This window comes from Plectropomus leopardus, chromosome 7, assembly GCF_026936395.1.
Source record: "Plectropomus leopardus strain MGB_pleo_1.0 chromosome 7, ASM2693639v1, whole genome shotgun sequence".
NCBI classification, from domain to species: Eukaryota; Metazoa; Chordata; class Actinopteri; order Perciformes; family Serranidae; genus Plectropomus; species Plectropomus leopardus.
The window spans coordinates 23,196,161-23,211,409 of NC_142182.1; the positions used below are offsets into that span (position 1 = coordinate 23,196,161).

The 15,249-nt window shown below is 40.5% G+C and overlaps 1 protein-coding gene across 1 annotated transcript in view; it reads right to left on the reverse strand.

The window, feature by feature from the left end:
• The window catches only part of pik3c2a (phosphatidylinositol-4-phosphate 3-kinase, catalytic subunit type 2 alpha), a 61,423-nt gene that overhangs the window by 3,191 nt on the left and 42,983 nt on the right, over window positions 1–15,249 (reverse strand). Inside the window, exons 15-31 of the mRNA XM_042495616.2 lie at window positions 13,888–14,027; window positions 11,543–11,734; window positions 11,030–11,123; window positions 10,743–10,837; window positions 10,006–10,186; window positions 9,064–9,168; window positions 8,219–8,311; window positions 7,650–7,779; window positions 6,837–6,973; window positions 5,943–6,112; window positions 5,066–5,222; window positions 4,127–4,236; window positions 3,436–3,643; window positions 3,217–3,341; window positions 2,030–2,147; window positions 1,853–1,934; window positions 33–139 (exon numbers count right to left, since the gene is read on the reverse strand). Of these exons, the coding sequence (XP_042351550.1) occupies window positions 33–139; window positions 1,853–1,934; window positions 2,030–2,147; window positions 3,217–3,341; window positions 3,436–3,643; window positions 4,127–4,236; window positions 5,066–5,222; window positions 5,943–6,112; window positions 6,837–6,973; window positions 7,650–7,779; window positions 8,219–8,311; window positions 9,064–9,168; window positions 10,006–10,186; window positions 10,743–10,837; window positions 11,030–11,123; window positions 11,543–11,734; window positions 13,888–14,027 (2,244 nt within the window). The remainder of the gene's footprint in view (window positions 1–32; window positions 140–1,852; window positions 1,935–2,029; window positions 2,148–3,216; window positions 3,342–3,435; window positions 3,644–4,126; window positions 4,237–5,065; window positions 5,223–5,942; window positions 6,113–6,836; window positions 6,974–7,649; window positions 7,780–8,218; window positions 8,312–9,063; window positions 9,169–10,005; window positions 10,187–10,742; window positions 10,838–11,029; window positions 11,124–11,542; window positions 11,735–13,887; window positions 14,028–15,249) is intronic.

Sequence of the window (15,249 nt, forward strand, 5' to 3'; positions counted from 1 at the left end):
TGGGATATGTTTGAAATCAGCGCAGTGTTTACCAGATCTCTGATGTGCATGACCATGATGTAGAGGTTGCTGTTCCTGTAGGAGATAGAGAGCTTCACCTCTCCTTCCACCCGACCAGACGTTGGACTCAGTGGAGGCTCTGCAACAGTCAGATATTACACTCATGATGTTGTTACCGAAAGAACACACACATTTTCAAATGAAGGTAATAACAAAGCCTTTTCTCTTAAGCCCAGTTCAGATCAAAGACTCACAACGAGACAAAACAGTGTTAGAACATTAAAGGGAGAAGTTGCAGCAGCGTGAACTGGCCGGTCGATGGTGTCACTTGCGACTCAGCTTGCCAAGTTGCCAGCAGCTGGTTTTGGAACGTAAAGCAAGTCACTTGTTGCCAATCACCTTGTAGTATGGTTGTCATTCTAGAATTTCTTTTTATGACTTAAAGTTTATTAAATTTCATTTTTTTCAACAGCACAAACCAAATCGCAGATAGCACAATCCCAAACAAAAACACCAAACAAAAGAAGAGAAAAATAAATAAATAATTAAAATAAAATAAAAAAAGATTGAATGACACCAAAAGACAATACAAAAACAAATAGACAAGCACACTAGTGAACGATGAACTAATGTAAATCAGGATTAAAGTACTAACATAATATGAGAAAAAAAACAATTGTCAGATTCCAAGCGCACCGCTGCCAACTGTCCACACACAGTCCCCCGTATATGAGGGTTTAAATACTGTCCATGTAGAAATCCCCTTATGATACTAGAATTTGTAACTGGACACCAATAGAAAAATACTTGATACCATTTTCGAAACCACCAAATGATGTAACAAAATGACAAAAAAAATTAAGAGGCATAAAAAATGTTTTTAATGAAGATAGGAACAATACAAACTACAACAATATTTTTAAGTTGCCTCGGGTACTGTAATAAAAAAAAAAACAAAAAAACAGCAAGCTTACTGAAAGATATCAATTACAACAATATCTTTAGGGTTGTCTGAAATAACGAAAAGAAAAAAATACAGCAACAGTAACATGCATATGTACTCCACGGCAGCCCTGTTTTCTTTCTGTGCTTCCGCTGACTTGGCATTATATTTTCTTTGCTGATCAAACAGTTGGTAGGCTGCTGTGTGATTTGTGTCAATGAGGAGGCAAGAGGCCATTGTTATTAATACTGTGGGATACATGAGAATTGCATCCAATACTAATTTTTGTAATCTCTTAGTATCAGAGTATTGATTCTTTTTACAACCCTAGCTTGTAGTGAAGTCTGCTGGTCAAGTCAGTTACAAGCTGTCAGCAGCATTGTGTTTGCTTGTTGTGACATTCTCTGACAACAGCCTTCAGTCCTTGCCGAGCCAGAGTCTGTCTCATTTACATACCTGCAACTGTTGACATGTTATGTCTGTCTGTGTCCTCAGAGTGTGTCTTTTGCAACTGCAGCTGGCTGCATGTAGGCATGTCACACAAACACACTCAAAAATCAAAGTACTCTTACATTCGTTATTTGTACCTGAAAAGCCGATTTAAGTACCGAGAGTCGATGCTATAGAGACGATACACAGCCTTGTGTAGTCACATTGCTGTAAACTGGCATAATACCATTGCAGACTGGCGCATTGCAAGTTTCAACTCCTCTAATCATGAATCTTTGATCATAACTGGACTTCAGGTAGACGCAGACTTTGCTGCTCAATCAATAAGTAAAATTATGTATTTATTACTAACATTATAGCTGAAACCTTTCAGTAATAATCTACCAGTGTCACAGTCATTGCATATTTGATACTGTGTGACGAACACCTGAAGAATGAGGATGAAAAATAGGTATTTACCTGGTGCCTTGGGCGTGGCATTGAGGCCTTCTGTCTTGTCGTCCCGTGCGATTGGGTGAAAGAAGGTGTAGATCAGGTCACACTATAAACAGAGAAATGACATTACTTCACTGACTGATACAGAATGGCTACATAGTCCCGCTGAGTTTACTGATTACTGAGTATTTCCATGTGTACCTGGGTGACCTCTGTAGAGCTCCTCATCAGGTTGTGGACATAGTTGTTGAGCTCCAGCTTTCTCTTGGCAGCCACTTCTTTGATGTGGGTGCGACCGAGTACCATTTTGTTAGGAAAACTAGAGATAAGGAAACAGACAAGGTGTAGTTCCTATTTCCGGAACCTGATATAACTCTCCTCAAAGCTACAGAACAAAGGTAACATCTGAAAAGCAACCTCACAAGATCAAAGAGGGAAGGTTAAGTAGGTGACAGTGGGCTTATTATGTAGGAAAACCAAAAGGTAACTTTGGTATTTTTCAGCCAGGAGCTTATTTTCCCATGTTTTGTGTCGAAGTGACAGGAGCAACAATTTTTGAAATTGGTCTGGTGTTGAGCGAGAGGTATTGGGCTGCAATGTTATCTCTGCAGGCTATAGAGCACCGTCATTTTACAACCACTAAAAAGTTTTTGTCACTGACAGCCTCAGACTAATATTATAAGCGCCTGACAACATTATGGAAAGGATCACTTGAGGTCGAACAGCAGGTTTTCCCACACATGCATTTATTTGTGGCGAGCTGCCTCAACTAAATCATCTGCCGCCACAAATAGATTTCTTGGTGCTGGACTGGTTATTCGGAGAACTATTGGAATATAAACTGTTGGGTCATTTATAGCTCACTTAGGGCAGAGACAGCCAGGCGCACTGCAAGTAAAACTTCACAGTTGAGTCTGCTGGGTCTAAAAGTTCACTTTCACTTACACACTGCTCCATTTATCCAACCATGTGATCTGATCTGATCTGCTGTGAACATATTGACAAAGCAATTATCCTCTCCCCGCAAGTGACAAACTGCTGCTGCGGAAAATAAAAAGCCATAGAGAGCTCCTACTGCTGCTCTGCGTCCACTGACCCACAAAAACGGCAGCAATTACTGAAAGATGACACAAAAAGACATGCAGGCATTCAAAAGATGCAAAAAAACCCAGCTACTGTCACATATACACTGTTATTCTGTGGGAAACACAATCTGCGCCTGTCAGTGGTAAACACAAGTACTGTAAGTGGATATAGATTGACAGTGCTCAAGTGACCGCAGAGATTTCACCGCAGTCTGTTTTGCTGCTGCCATCTTTTTTGGATACAACATGTTAAATTAAAGAAACATTAAGAGGCTGAGGATCACAGCCGAAGTGACGCCATACCTCGGCAGCTTCCAGAGGGGGAAGAGGATGGTGAGTTTGTTGTGAAGCTCCTGAAACTCATCAAAAGTGCGGAAGACAAACTGGGGTTCATTCTGGCCTTCCCTCAGGAGTCTCACCACATACGTCTGCACAGAGAGGACGGAGAGGGAGACAGTTAAGTGTCAGTGCTTTACATCCAGAGATGTGATGAAACATGGGCATGACACAATAGAAACTTACATAGTGCTTGTCGGGGTTGTATCTCTTCTGGAAGGAGAAGATGGAGGCGTGGAGGATGCGACCCTCCTGTTTTAGAGTGTACGTCTTGGGGGAGAAAGACAAAATAGGCTCGTCGTTGGCTGGCAAACCAGAGAATCGCAGCTGGGCGAGGTTGTGGATGAAGAAGTTGAACTTGGTGGCCACACTGCCAAGACTGGACTCGATCAACCTGGAGAGAGGGAGGGAGAGAGAGAGAGAGAGAGAGAGAGAGAGAGAGAGAGAGAGAGAGGAGGGAGGTGAAGATGAAACAATTAGCAATATGCTGTTACAATCTAACCTGACTGGTTTTTCAAAAACAACGTCCCCCTTATGCTGTGTCAAAACAGGAGTTGACAGGAGTTCATGTTGCTGTAATGTGAGACAGCAGCTATCGTTTTCCTTCCTATGCCTGTATTGCCACCTGGTGGATTTCCAGTTTATAGCAACAACAACAACAAAAAGTCTTGAACTCAAGTCTTCTCAAAACAGCTGCTCTTGGCAAAGATCGAGCGATTGATTTCTCCCTTCCTTGAGGAGTTTCCAGTTTTGTCCCAGAGTTGGAAAAATTACATTTAAAAGGTTGTCCAAGCTGCCAATGTATTTTTTTTCTCAAACAACAGTGGAGACAGATTAGTCTGAATAAGCTCTGGAAGAACAAAAGTTAATGTTTTACCTGGTGAAGAAAATGGTTGCCTCAGCATCTGTGTTGTGTGGCTGCAGGGCATCAAACACATACTTTAGATCCTGAGAGCCTGTCAGCTCTGGGAGGCCTGAGGACGTCATCTACGACACACAGACACACCATGAGAGAGAGAAAGAGAAAACACACAAGTTCAACTAAACTTTCTGGGTTATTTGTAGTCAAAGTAGTTTAGCAGATTTATCTATTTATTACCCATAATTCTGCACAGTAACCTTATTATATAATATCTATATATACTGCAGTACATATAAAAGAGAACAGTATTAGGACTTGATGTTTAATTGTTGTACATCCATGATAAAGAATATAAAATTATTTTGGTTGTGGTCCTTAAGTCAATTCATCTGTGCATAAATTGTTAATTTTTCATCAGAACAAATGGCCCAGAGTAACTGGTTCCAGCTTCTGCAATGTGATGATTTATTGCTTTTCTCTGATTTATACCATTATAAATTCGGGTTTGAACTTTTGGTTGGACAAAATAAGACACCTGAAGGGGTCACCATCGACTGTGAGAAATTGTAATGGATATTTGTCACTATTTTTTCACACTTTCTAGACCAAAAAAAAAACCATCAATAAAGAAAATAATCAGCAGTTAAGCCAAATATGAAAATAAGCATTAGTTGCAGCGCTGTGGCTGTCAATTATGTGTGTATAAATTTCTGTTGTGTTTATCTATGCTGTACGAGTTTATTATACATAAACACAACATGCTTGTTTGGTACAGAGCCAAGGAAAAATCCCATCATCATACTTTTTATATATTTTCATGGAATTAAAAACTTACCATTTCCACTAAAATTGCAAATCACATCATAATATCTGTCAAAATAATTGCAATATGATTTTTTTTTTGCATATCATGTAGTCCTAGTGTACATATGGTGTGTGTGTGTGCTCTCTCACCAGTGATAACAGGTTGAGAAAAAGCCCAGAGTGCTTGCGGATGAGGTTGTAGGCCTGGCAGCACAAGTCTACAAACAGCTGGAAGCGGCTGGTGGGCCGCTCGCCTCCGTTGATGACGTATGCCATGTCAGAGGTCAGAACAAATGGAGCACGGTCCCTAATGGGAATCATGGAGGAGGACAAAAGATTTAACTTCCTCTCCTAAGGAGGATTGGTCAATAAGTTATTAAAAAAGAGTTTGTGGAATGACAGTATTAAGTATAAATCTTGTTAGTGAACGCACAACACTGAAACTACCACAGGGGCGCCCTTAAGCAAGTGACTACAAAGCCCCTAAATGTTTCAGTCGAGTTGCTAAAAATAGCAGAGTCTGGTTATCAGGCAGCCCACAAGCTGAGAATGAGAGCAGTGTGAGCTTTGAACCAGGTTATGCATGAATATACACATTAATCTTACAGTAAATCCTGCACCTGGAACGCAGGGATCCATAAAGGAATCGAGGGTCAGTTCATTTTTTAGATGCTGGCCAGCTGATTAACTTACAAAATGATGAGAACAAATTAAGACATCAAAATGATACATGTGTCTTCACTGAATTATTTCCTCTGATGGTCCACGAACACAGAAGCGTACACAACATCTGGGACATATAACTTTAGTGGCTTTGTTCTCATCACTGTAAAGGTTTCAAAAACAAAAAAGGCCAATATTCCAACCATGTTTCATCTATTATCAGATAACTTACCTGGTAATAAAAACAAAATGACGACAGTAAACATCCTGACACATCCTTAAGGAAAGACCTTTAAACCCTGACAGCGCACCAAAGCAGGTTTTATCTTGCAAACACGTGCTGAAGATCATAAATAATTTTCACCTTTTGAAGCTGCCAAACATCTGGGCATGACCCAGGAATTTCCCAAAGTCGATGTGGAACATGTGACCAGTGGAGCGCAGCATGATATTGTCATTATGGCGATCACAGATGCCCAGGACATAGGTTGCCACACAGCATCCTGCACATGAGTAAATGAAGTTCTCTGATGCCTAAAAAGAGGAAGAAGAGAAGAACAAATATCAGTACTCAGGGTGAGGCAGAGGCTTCAGGTATTGTTACGCTGGCTGCATAACAAGCACAGCAATGATGTACTGTAATACTGACTGATAGTGTTTGGGAGAGCAAACACCTAAATGCATAAGATGGAAGGTACATTTCTGACCAGAGAGACTTCTACTTTTCCAGATTTTTCAAGCAAACCCAGAAATTACTAAATTGTTTTGCAGACTCTGGAGAGCTTAGCCACCAGCCCTAAACACATAAGAACTTTGTATAAGCATGTATCTAATGACAAGTTTATTCCCACAGCCTGCTGATGTTCAGGGTCAAACTTTGTGCAGCAGATTTTAACGGTCAGAGGCTGTGAGTGTGGAGTAAGATTTCACATTTATAGGTGTCAAAGTTCTACAGCTGCTATAAATGTCAAGAGCCAAATCGTTGTGTCAAAGAAAAGTTATGGTTTTAATATTTGAGCCATTTCCTCCTGATAGTTTACACCATGAGACAACAAAAAAACAGCTCAGTGGCGTAACTGAGAACTTATTACTTTTGTCAAATAAAAATTTTATCAGTAGCAGTGCAGTAAGTGGAGTTATGTGCAAGACAGTTATTTTGTAACCCACGTCAGCAGTTGCTTTGGGCTTAGTGTGGTAGATTCACTGCTGTTTGGCTATAAATGTGAGTGTGAACAAATTGATTTAATGTGTTTTTTACCTTCTCATACTCATCCTCAGCAGGGTTGTACTTGCGGAGCCACTCTGCCAGCGGTTTGTCCTTGAAGGATCCAGTGACCCCATACTCCACCTGGATCTTTCTCAGGGTGTCGGAGGATGGCACCAGCTCCACCATGCCTGAATAACACATCACAACTTTTATTAACCTGATGAAAACCCACAACAGTCAGCTCCGTATCAAAATAAAACGGAAAGAGTCTGTTTGTCTTTCAATTTTCTCTACAACCATTGATCTAATCAACTACGCACTTTGTGGGTGTGTTGCTGAGGACCCAAGGAAGTGCAGTGTTGAGTGTGAGCTATTTAGATCTATGGAAGACATTTATTACTAGTGTATCAATAGCACCTGAAGCACACATTGTACTTCAGGTGACTGTCAGTAACTGAATATTTCTTGTTAATAAAATTGATATTAAAAAAAATCTTAGTAAGGAGCTTATCTGTTCCTTCCATGATTACGTTGTTTTTTTTTTAAATTTTCAACAGAAAGATAATTTCATTTTTGAACATTGCAGTAATGAAACCTTTAAAAAACATAAGTTGTTCGTAGTGTTGGTAGTGACTGAGCAGGTGTACTTCCACCTCCCACTGGACTAGAGGTAGACCAGCCCTGATTTGCATGTAGCCCACAAAACCAAAGGCTGCAATTAGATTTGTGACTTGGCCAACAGAGATGCATATGTTTGGCTAAGTGTAAGTGAGAGTGTATTAAATCGTATACGGGCTTTATCTGGATACGGGACACCTAAATAGACAGGTGTTAATGTTTCCTCTGTATTTGTTTGACTGTTACCTTTGTCCTTGCCGGTGGAGATGCATTTGAAGTTGACAATGCGGAGGTCCAGCCCCTCCTGCAGCCAGATGCGGTCCATGATGCGAATCATCTGAAGAGCCAACATGTCCTGCCTCAGGTCCTCTCCAACCTGTAACAAAAAGAAGGTAGAAGAAGTCATTTTTTAAACAAAGTTTCCAATTAGTCCTTGATCCTGCTACATCTTTGGAGCTGAAGGATGAGTTGACAGAGACAGACAGAAACAAACAGACGGAGGGATGAACTGTAGCGACACCATGCAATTTTATAATTATTGGTTGGATTTCTCTTCAGCCACCAGGGGGCGCAGTGTTCAGATAAGGAGCATGTAAACAACAGTTGGTCTCAAGTTTTGATGTACCTGAAGACAATTCCACAGTTTTAACTAGAGGGGTGTGTGTTAAAGATACACAAAAGCCAGTTTTAATGTAACCAGTTCAAAGGTACATATGATTATCGCTGTTCATAAGGTTAATTTTCAGGCATTCTTCATTGTGTGGCAATCGTCAGCATTTTGCACACAGTTCATAAACCGTGTGTGGGTACAGTACCTTAAACATAACATTGATCTCTTCTCCCAGTGGGTCGGCGTTGACCAGGGTCAGCTTTAGGGGAACTGCGTTGGAGTTGAAGAAGGAGCAGGCCTACACACAAACAGTAACATTTTACCTTCTGCACTGCACACGGCGCTGTTACAGTATGTTCAGCTTTACAACAGAATCCAATCCCATCTTTCTTTATTGTTTTCTTTGTGTCTTTGCTTTTTTGAAAGAGATGTTTTTGGAGGCACTTGTTCTTTTGTCTCCATGTATTTTATGTCATCATTATGCTTCTCCAAAAACATCACCATCTATTAACTAATTGCATCAACAGATATCTGATTTGGAGCCAGTTTATCTCCCATAATACCTATCATAGCAAGTAGTGCCCTTGTCATCATCTTATTTAGAAGGGTAACAAGTAAGACAATGTAAGAATATAAGACATGAGACATTAAAAGTAGCTCATTATCTTCGATGAAAATCTGTATGAGATGTTATATGCATATGTACGCATGCATGTGTTTTATATTTCGGTGTAGCCTAATGAGCTCATTTCCTTAGTGGTTTGAACCACAGAGGTTCTAAAAAGAGTATAAAGCTGTTCTTGTGTTTCCTGACCAACTGTTCAAATGAGGTTTTTTTTATTCTCCTGCTCTGTGTATTTCTGTGTATTTCTTTTCAGTGTTACAGTTATGATTTCACTGCTGTTAATTCTTTGAGGATCAGAAAAATCCAGTGTGGATAAAGAGGTGTATTGTCCTGAATACAATTATGAAAGCTAGCTGAATAGTGCTAAATATCTTTAAGTTACATCTTTTTATTATTCATGTTGTGTGTGTGTGTGCGTATGGTACCTTGACGTTTAGCTCTTTGGCCACCAGACTGGGGCTGAGGGGAAGCCGGCAGCTGTTCTTCTGGAAGAAGTTCTGAACATTTTCAAGGCCCTCCTGCAACGCCACCTGAACACACACAAATACAAAAATACAAATATGGACTGTTTCATACATGACAACATAAACTTTCTTAATGTGTCTCTTTGTATTTCCTGTTTAAGTGCTTTGCAGTGTATGTGAATGACATTAGCGGGCAGGAGGCAGACACAGAGCAATGCATTTCCAGTGAAATGGTCAATAACCTTTTTCCACTAAAATGCATTTTTGTTTTTAACGCAGGAAAACTCGCTTAAAATAGGCGACAGACTTCTTTCTCATTACCAGTAGACAATTATGCCTTTCTGTTTTATTTCATTCATGTGCCACATTTTATGTCTCAAATGCATCTGAAAAAAGGGTTAATAAACGGTCAAAGCAGCATGGAGGCCAGTGAAAACATAATGGTGGAAGTGGTGGTTACTACTTTTTTATATCTTTTACTTACTTAGTCTTTATTTCTAATGGGGTGCAGGCTCATTTGGAAAAATGTTTATGCAGTGCTTGGGCAGAGATGAATGGAATTTGTGGTGGCGTGTCACTGAATCACGCTGGAAAAGGGGCGTAGAGTAGCATGTCCACCCAGGTGCTGTGTATACATTACTGCCAATTGAAGCCAATCAGAGCTGAAGCCGATAAATACTTGTGACTACTGCAGTCATTCATTGGGGGGATGAATGTTGATTGTCACTTTTCCAAAGGATAAGAGCCAAGATGTTAGTGGGTGTTAGTGAATTTTTTGGCCTGTGGGAAAAAGGCAATAGAAATGTTAAAAAATGCACACACAGATCACAACCACACACACACACACACACACACACACACACACACACACACACACACACACACACACACACACACACTAACCTGTCGTGTGGAACCCCCGGCCTGTCGGACCCTCTCGGCCACAGCTCCCAGCAGGATGACCAGGTGAGTCTGTTTCTCCAGCTCTGCCCTGAGCTTGACTCCACACAGACACAGCAGGGCACCCAGCACCCGCTCATAACGTCGTCCATGGGCAGGATCCTGCACGGCGTCCTTCAGCAGCCTGCAGCCATTACACACACCACAACAGCCTAAATTTAAGGGACACTATCATTGTGGACACAAACTTTTCCTAAGTTTTTACATGATCATTGTCAAAGTTTGTCTAATTATAAATCTTTCCTGGCAGAAGTACTGATTTCTAACTCGGCAGTAGGGATGGATTCAACAGGCAACTATTACTACAATCTCTACAGAGACTCTGCACTGAGATAATACATTAATTTAAAAAAGATGATTAATTACAAGGTATCTTTATTACAATAAGTAAGTTAAGGAAAATAAAAGCATAATAACATGAAGAGCTTTGCTACCACTTACACAAGCCACAGAATAACACAGGAAAGGAAATGAGGCAAACGTGTGGTAAGATCATAAATAATGCTATAAATAGCAATGTAAACACATTATGAGGTGTATTTTTTTGGTGACCAAGTGCTAGTCATGTCTTGACTTCTGATTACTCCTGATGCATGCTTTTCAGACTTCTTCCATTTTTTTGCAACAATTCCTTTCAGTTCAACAACAGTTACAACAGCTGGTTGCTGCTGAGAACTCACCAGTAGAGGTAGTGGGCGATGTTGATATTGCCTTGTGCTCTGGATAGCAGGAACAAGACGAGGGCGTTCTTTAGGTGACACTCAAACTTTAAAGCCTGGACAGAGACAAAAGAGAAAAAGGACTTACGATGATAGATGGAATAAAATGTGAATGAAGGGAGTGGAAACATGAGAGAAATAAGCTGAGTAAGTGAGTGAATGTGTGAGCGTCTCTGTGAGAGTGAGTTTAAGTGACCTGTATTTAAAAACTGCATGCAGTGTGTATTTGTGTGTATTTTTAGTTGTACCTGTACTAGCTGAGGCAGGTAGTCAGCCAGCTCATCATCACTGCTCTTCTCAATCCAACTAACAGCCACACTTCTCACTTCTGTATCTGCAAACCTGCACACGCATAAAATGCACACAATTAGACACAAGACATACAACAAAGATCTGCAAAATTAATACAATGATACAATATTTCCACTATTTAAATTTGACTTTGGCTTCATCAATAAATAATAACACATTTTACAAATTAATCACACACCAAAACACAAACTAACAACATCAGTTTGACAATGACAAGCAAAGTAAAGTTAAGCAAAGTTCAGATTTCATGATAAAAGAGAGCAAGCATCCATGTTAAGAAAAACTGAGTTTGATTATTTACAGTATATAGTTATGGAAGACCATTATCCCCACTTTTTACCTGGTCAAATATATTCCTTGAATAAAGTAATAATGACATGATTTCAAATTTCTGAAAGGCCTGCAGTGCCACAGACCAAACGCACGTAGGTATTGAGCACAATGCATACTTTGAGTCAAGCAGCTCCAGCGCAGTGACGGGGGGCAGAGGGGGCCAGTGGTGCAACAGGGAGTGGATGTGAGCCATGCTGGCCCAGTCCCAGCTGGGCGCACTGGCCAGCACCTTGGGGAGGCTGCTGGGGTGGTCCTTCCGACAGTGGAGCCGATGGTCCCATAGGAGCTGGTGATCTGCCCGTTTTAGCCTGGAGAAAGAGTGAAAACAGATGGAGTGGAAAGATGGATGGGATGGTATTTACAAGAATAAATAAATCATAATGCGAATGAATTGCACTTTCAAATAAGATTTTCACCTGGATTTTTGAGCAATGCATCTTTTTTAAAATCAGATTTCAACCAATAATATCTAACCAGCTCAAATTTGTCATGTTTTATCTTTCAGTGATTGAAAATATATCTCTAGGTTTCGACACTGTAAAATTAAATGAAACTAAAGGAAAATATTAAGGGAGCCCAAATGAGAAGTTTACTTGGCAGGATCAACAATAATGTTTAAAACAGACATCAGAGAAAAGCACTTGAACAGAATCACACAAGAACATCAGAGAAACTAAATTCTCTATACTTGCTTACTAACAACAACGTAATGTGCATAACCCCCATCATAACAACTTCCACCTTCAGTGGAAATCCTCAGCAGTCGTAGGTGTTAGAGTTGTTTCAGCATGGCTTTAAAATGTGTGTATGAGTTTATATATGTACACTAAAAATTAAACGAAAAAGACTTAATAGTCACATGACACTAAAACAAAAAGAAACACATTTTTAAACACAATTGACCAAGCCTGAAATTTATTGGCTTGTGTTCTGTCCCTGAGGGTTGTGAGAGTGTGCAGTGCAAACTCAAGGTATGTTTGTGGCACTTTGCATGATGGGTCCTGTGGTCCGCAGTGGAAGTGGTCACTAAGGCAGTGCTTCCTTCTGCAGTGATACAGTTGGCGTGTGTAGTTTGGTTGAAAGAAAATAGTCCCTACATGAAACTGCTCTCAACAAGGTCTGTGGATCATCTTGAATAACTGGGTCATGATTTCTGGAAAGAGACAATGCTGTTGACTTAAAAAATTGTATTTTTAAAATACAAACAGACTGAGTGCCATCTAGTACCATCTCTACAGCTGAAATCTCCAACACTTTGCAACTCAAAACAAAACAATCTAGACTGATAAACAGCATTACAGGTAAGAGGATTGCTTTTTATTCTGGGGTGAGCTCTCCCTTCAAACAAAAAAGCTTTCTCCGTCAGCTAGCATTTGCCTCTTCAAAGTCATCGGTCTACACTTGACCTCCCTGTAGAAATGAAAATGAACATTTCTTTCTTGGGGACTGATGGAATATCACACACGTTGAAACAACACACGACATTTCAGTGCAACTGCAGCCCAACGAGTCTAGTGCCCACAGAGGCTGGAGAGATGAATGGACAGGACAGAAAGCAGGCGGTGAGAGCCCAGTGAGAGAGCGCTCTGTGCTAAAGTGCCGGGTGAGTCTCATGGATGTTGGCAGAGTGGAGGAGATTTGGCTGGCAGCAGGCATAAGAGAGCATTTAGCTGGGCCCGGAGCAGCTGGAAGAGAACAGACACACTGGAGCAGACAACATACAGGCGTTTATGGGTAGCCGTGGCTGGCAATGTCAGGGGCATCTTTTAAAATCTCTTCTTAAATCTAGTAAGTCCAGTGGATTTCGGGTGGTCTGAGAAGCGGCCAAGAATCTGTCCACTGCAGGGGATAAATCCAACCGGAAACACTGTTTCTGTGCATGTTTTTGAAACTCTCATGAAGTACTCTCATATAGTACTAGCCAGCAGTCAGTGGACTACAATTATGATTTTGCAGACCATACAGCATACTCATTCACATCTTTCAGAAGTGTGGTTTTCATTCAGTTGATTCAATGGCAAACACTCTGACGATCAAACTTAGTGATGATGTCTTGCCCACATGACCTTCAAGACTCCTTCAACCACATGGTAGTGAATTACAAAGAGAAACTGAAGTATCATATTTTGTTGTCTTTGACTCATGCAGATGGACATTTGATTGCAATCTGAGAAGTTATTACACTATCCAGCAGTTAATTCAAGCTTCCTGTGTTTGCAGAAGTAGCCTGTCTGTTTTGTACATCAAGCTGAGCAAGATTAAGACCTCCTCTCTCTCTTGTGGCATTAACTGATTAAGCCCCACAAACTAAATTTCCATAATAGTCTCTTAGAACTGAAGTGTTGGCAAACAGCATTAAAGGCTGACACAGTCAGTGTTTCAAATGTGAATGATGTTTGCTTTCAGATTTTAATCCCCTCTTCATAGTTGTGAACATGGATGGCGGGGGGGGTTCTCCTACCCAAAGTTGGAAGCTCGGCTGCAGATTTTCTCCAGTTTGCGTCGCAGATCGGGGTCCAGCTCCTCCACAGCTGGCTCCGGGCTGGGCTCTTCCTTGGGTCCCACGTATAAAACATCCAACGCGGAGTTAGGGAAGTCCACCTATAACATAGCTGGGATTATTTTGTTGTTCCAATGTAATTTAAGTAGACACCTTTTATATTTACCCACTGTTCTTTCTGCTTTGTAAAAAATGACTGAGAACAAAGACTAGGTCTAAAATAACCTGCAAGGCTGTCGATATTACACAGTTTTAAAAAAACTGTTATTATTAAAACCAGACTATTGTTTTAACAATGACACCAATCAGGGCCGCTACCTCTACCACCAGCACTACGATAAGTATTAGATGCACAGGAGACGATTTTGGTGTACTGAAAAATATATCAGTAATTGTCGCAGTCATAGCGCATCAGCTCTAGTGATTGCAGAAATTAAGGTAATGCAGTAATAGAGCAGTAGTTGTCATCCCCCTCAGTAGTACAAACTCTAACTTTTCTACAGTCTGCCTTTGATGTTGTTCAATCTCTGATTCAACTTAAGCTTGTTTTATATGCAGACACATCCAAAGTTATGCTCTTTTCAAATGGAAAAAAGCGAACAGCTGATCTTCCTACATATAAGTAAGTTGGTATTACCATTGACCAAAACTTTGTCATTCAAACCCCACATTACCTTGGTTCCAGGCTGAAACTTTAATTAAGTTTCTTTTTTCAGGAACAAATCCTGTTTCTTGCTTCAGGAAAGGAAACGCTTGACTTCTGCAACATTTTTACCTTTGTTGGACTACGGTGATGTTCTCTTTATGAATGCGCCTGACCAGTGCCTACAAAAGTTGGATACTGTGTGTCGTGGTGCTTCACGTTTTATTACAGACTGTGGAAACAGCGTACACCTCTGTACACTGTACACTGCTGCTAAATGGCCTTCCCTGTCTGTCTCCAGACTCTCACATTGGTGGGTTTTGCATACATAAGAGTCCTTTTGGGCTTGTTCCTTCTTATTTGTATACATACATGTTTAAAAAACAAACTAAAAATGGCCTGCACTCTCACAGTATTCTCTTGATGTTGGTCCCCGGGGTTTCCACAGAACTTGGCTAACTACTTGGAATAACTTACAGAAGGACCTAAAATGGTCTGATCTGATCACCATGGGGGAATTTAAGACACCTTTAAAAGACTGAGAAGATAGCACTCTTGGTCAGTGTGAGTGCTACTCTAATTCTCAATGAAATTGAAAATTACACATATTTATGTATTTGACTGTTTGTATTTATTGTTCTAACAATGTTTTATGCTGCCTTTTTTGGTCTGGTTGCTCT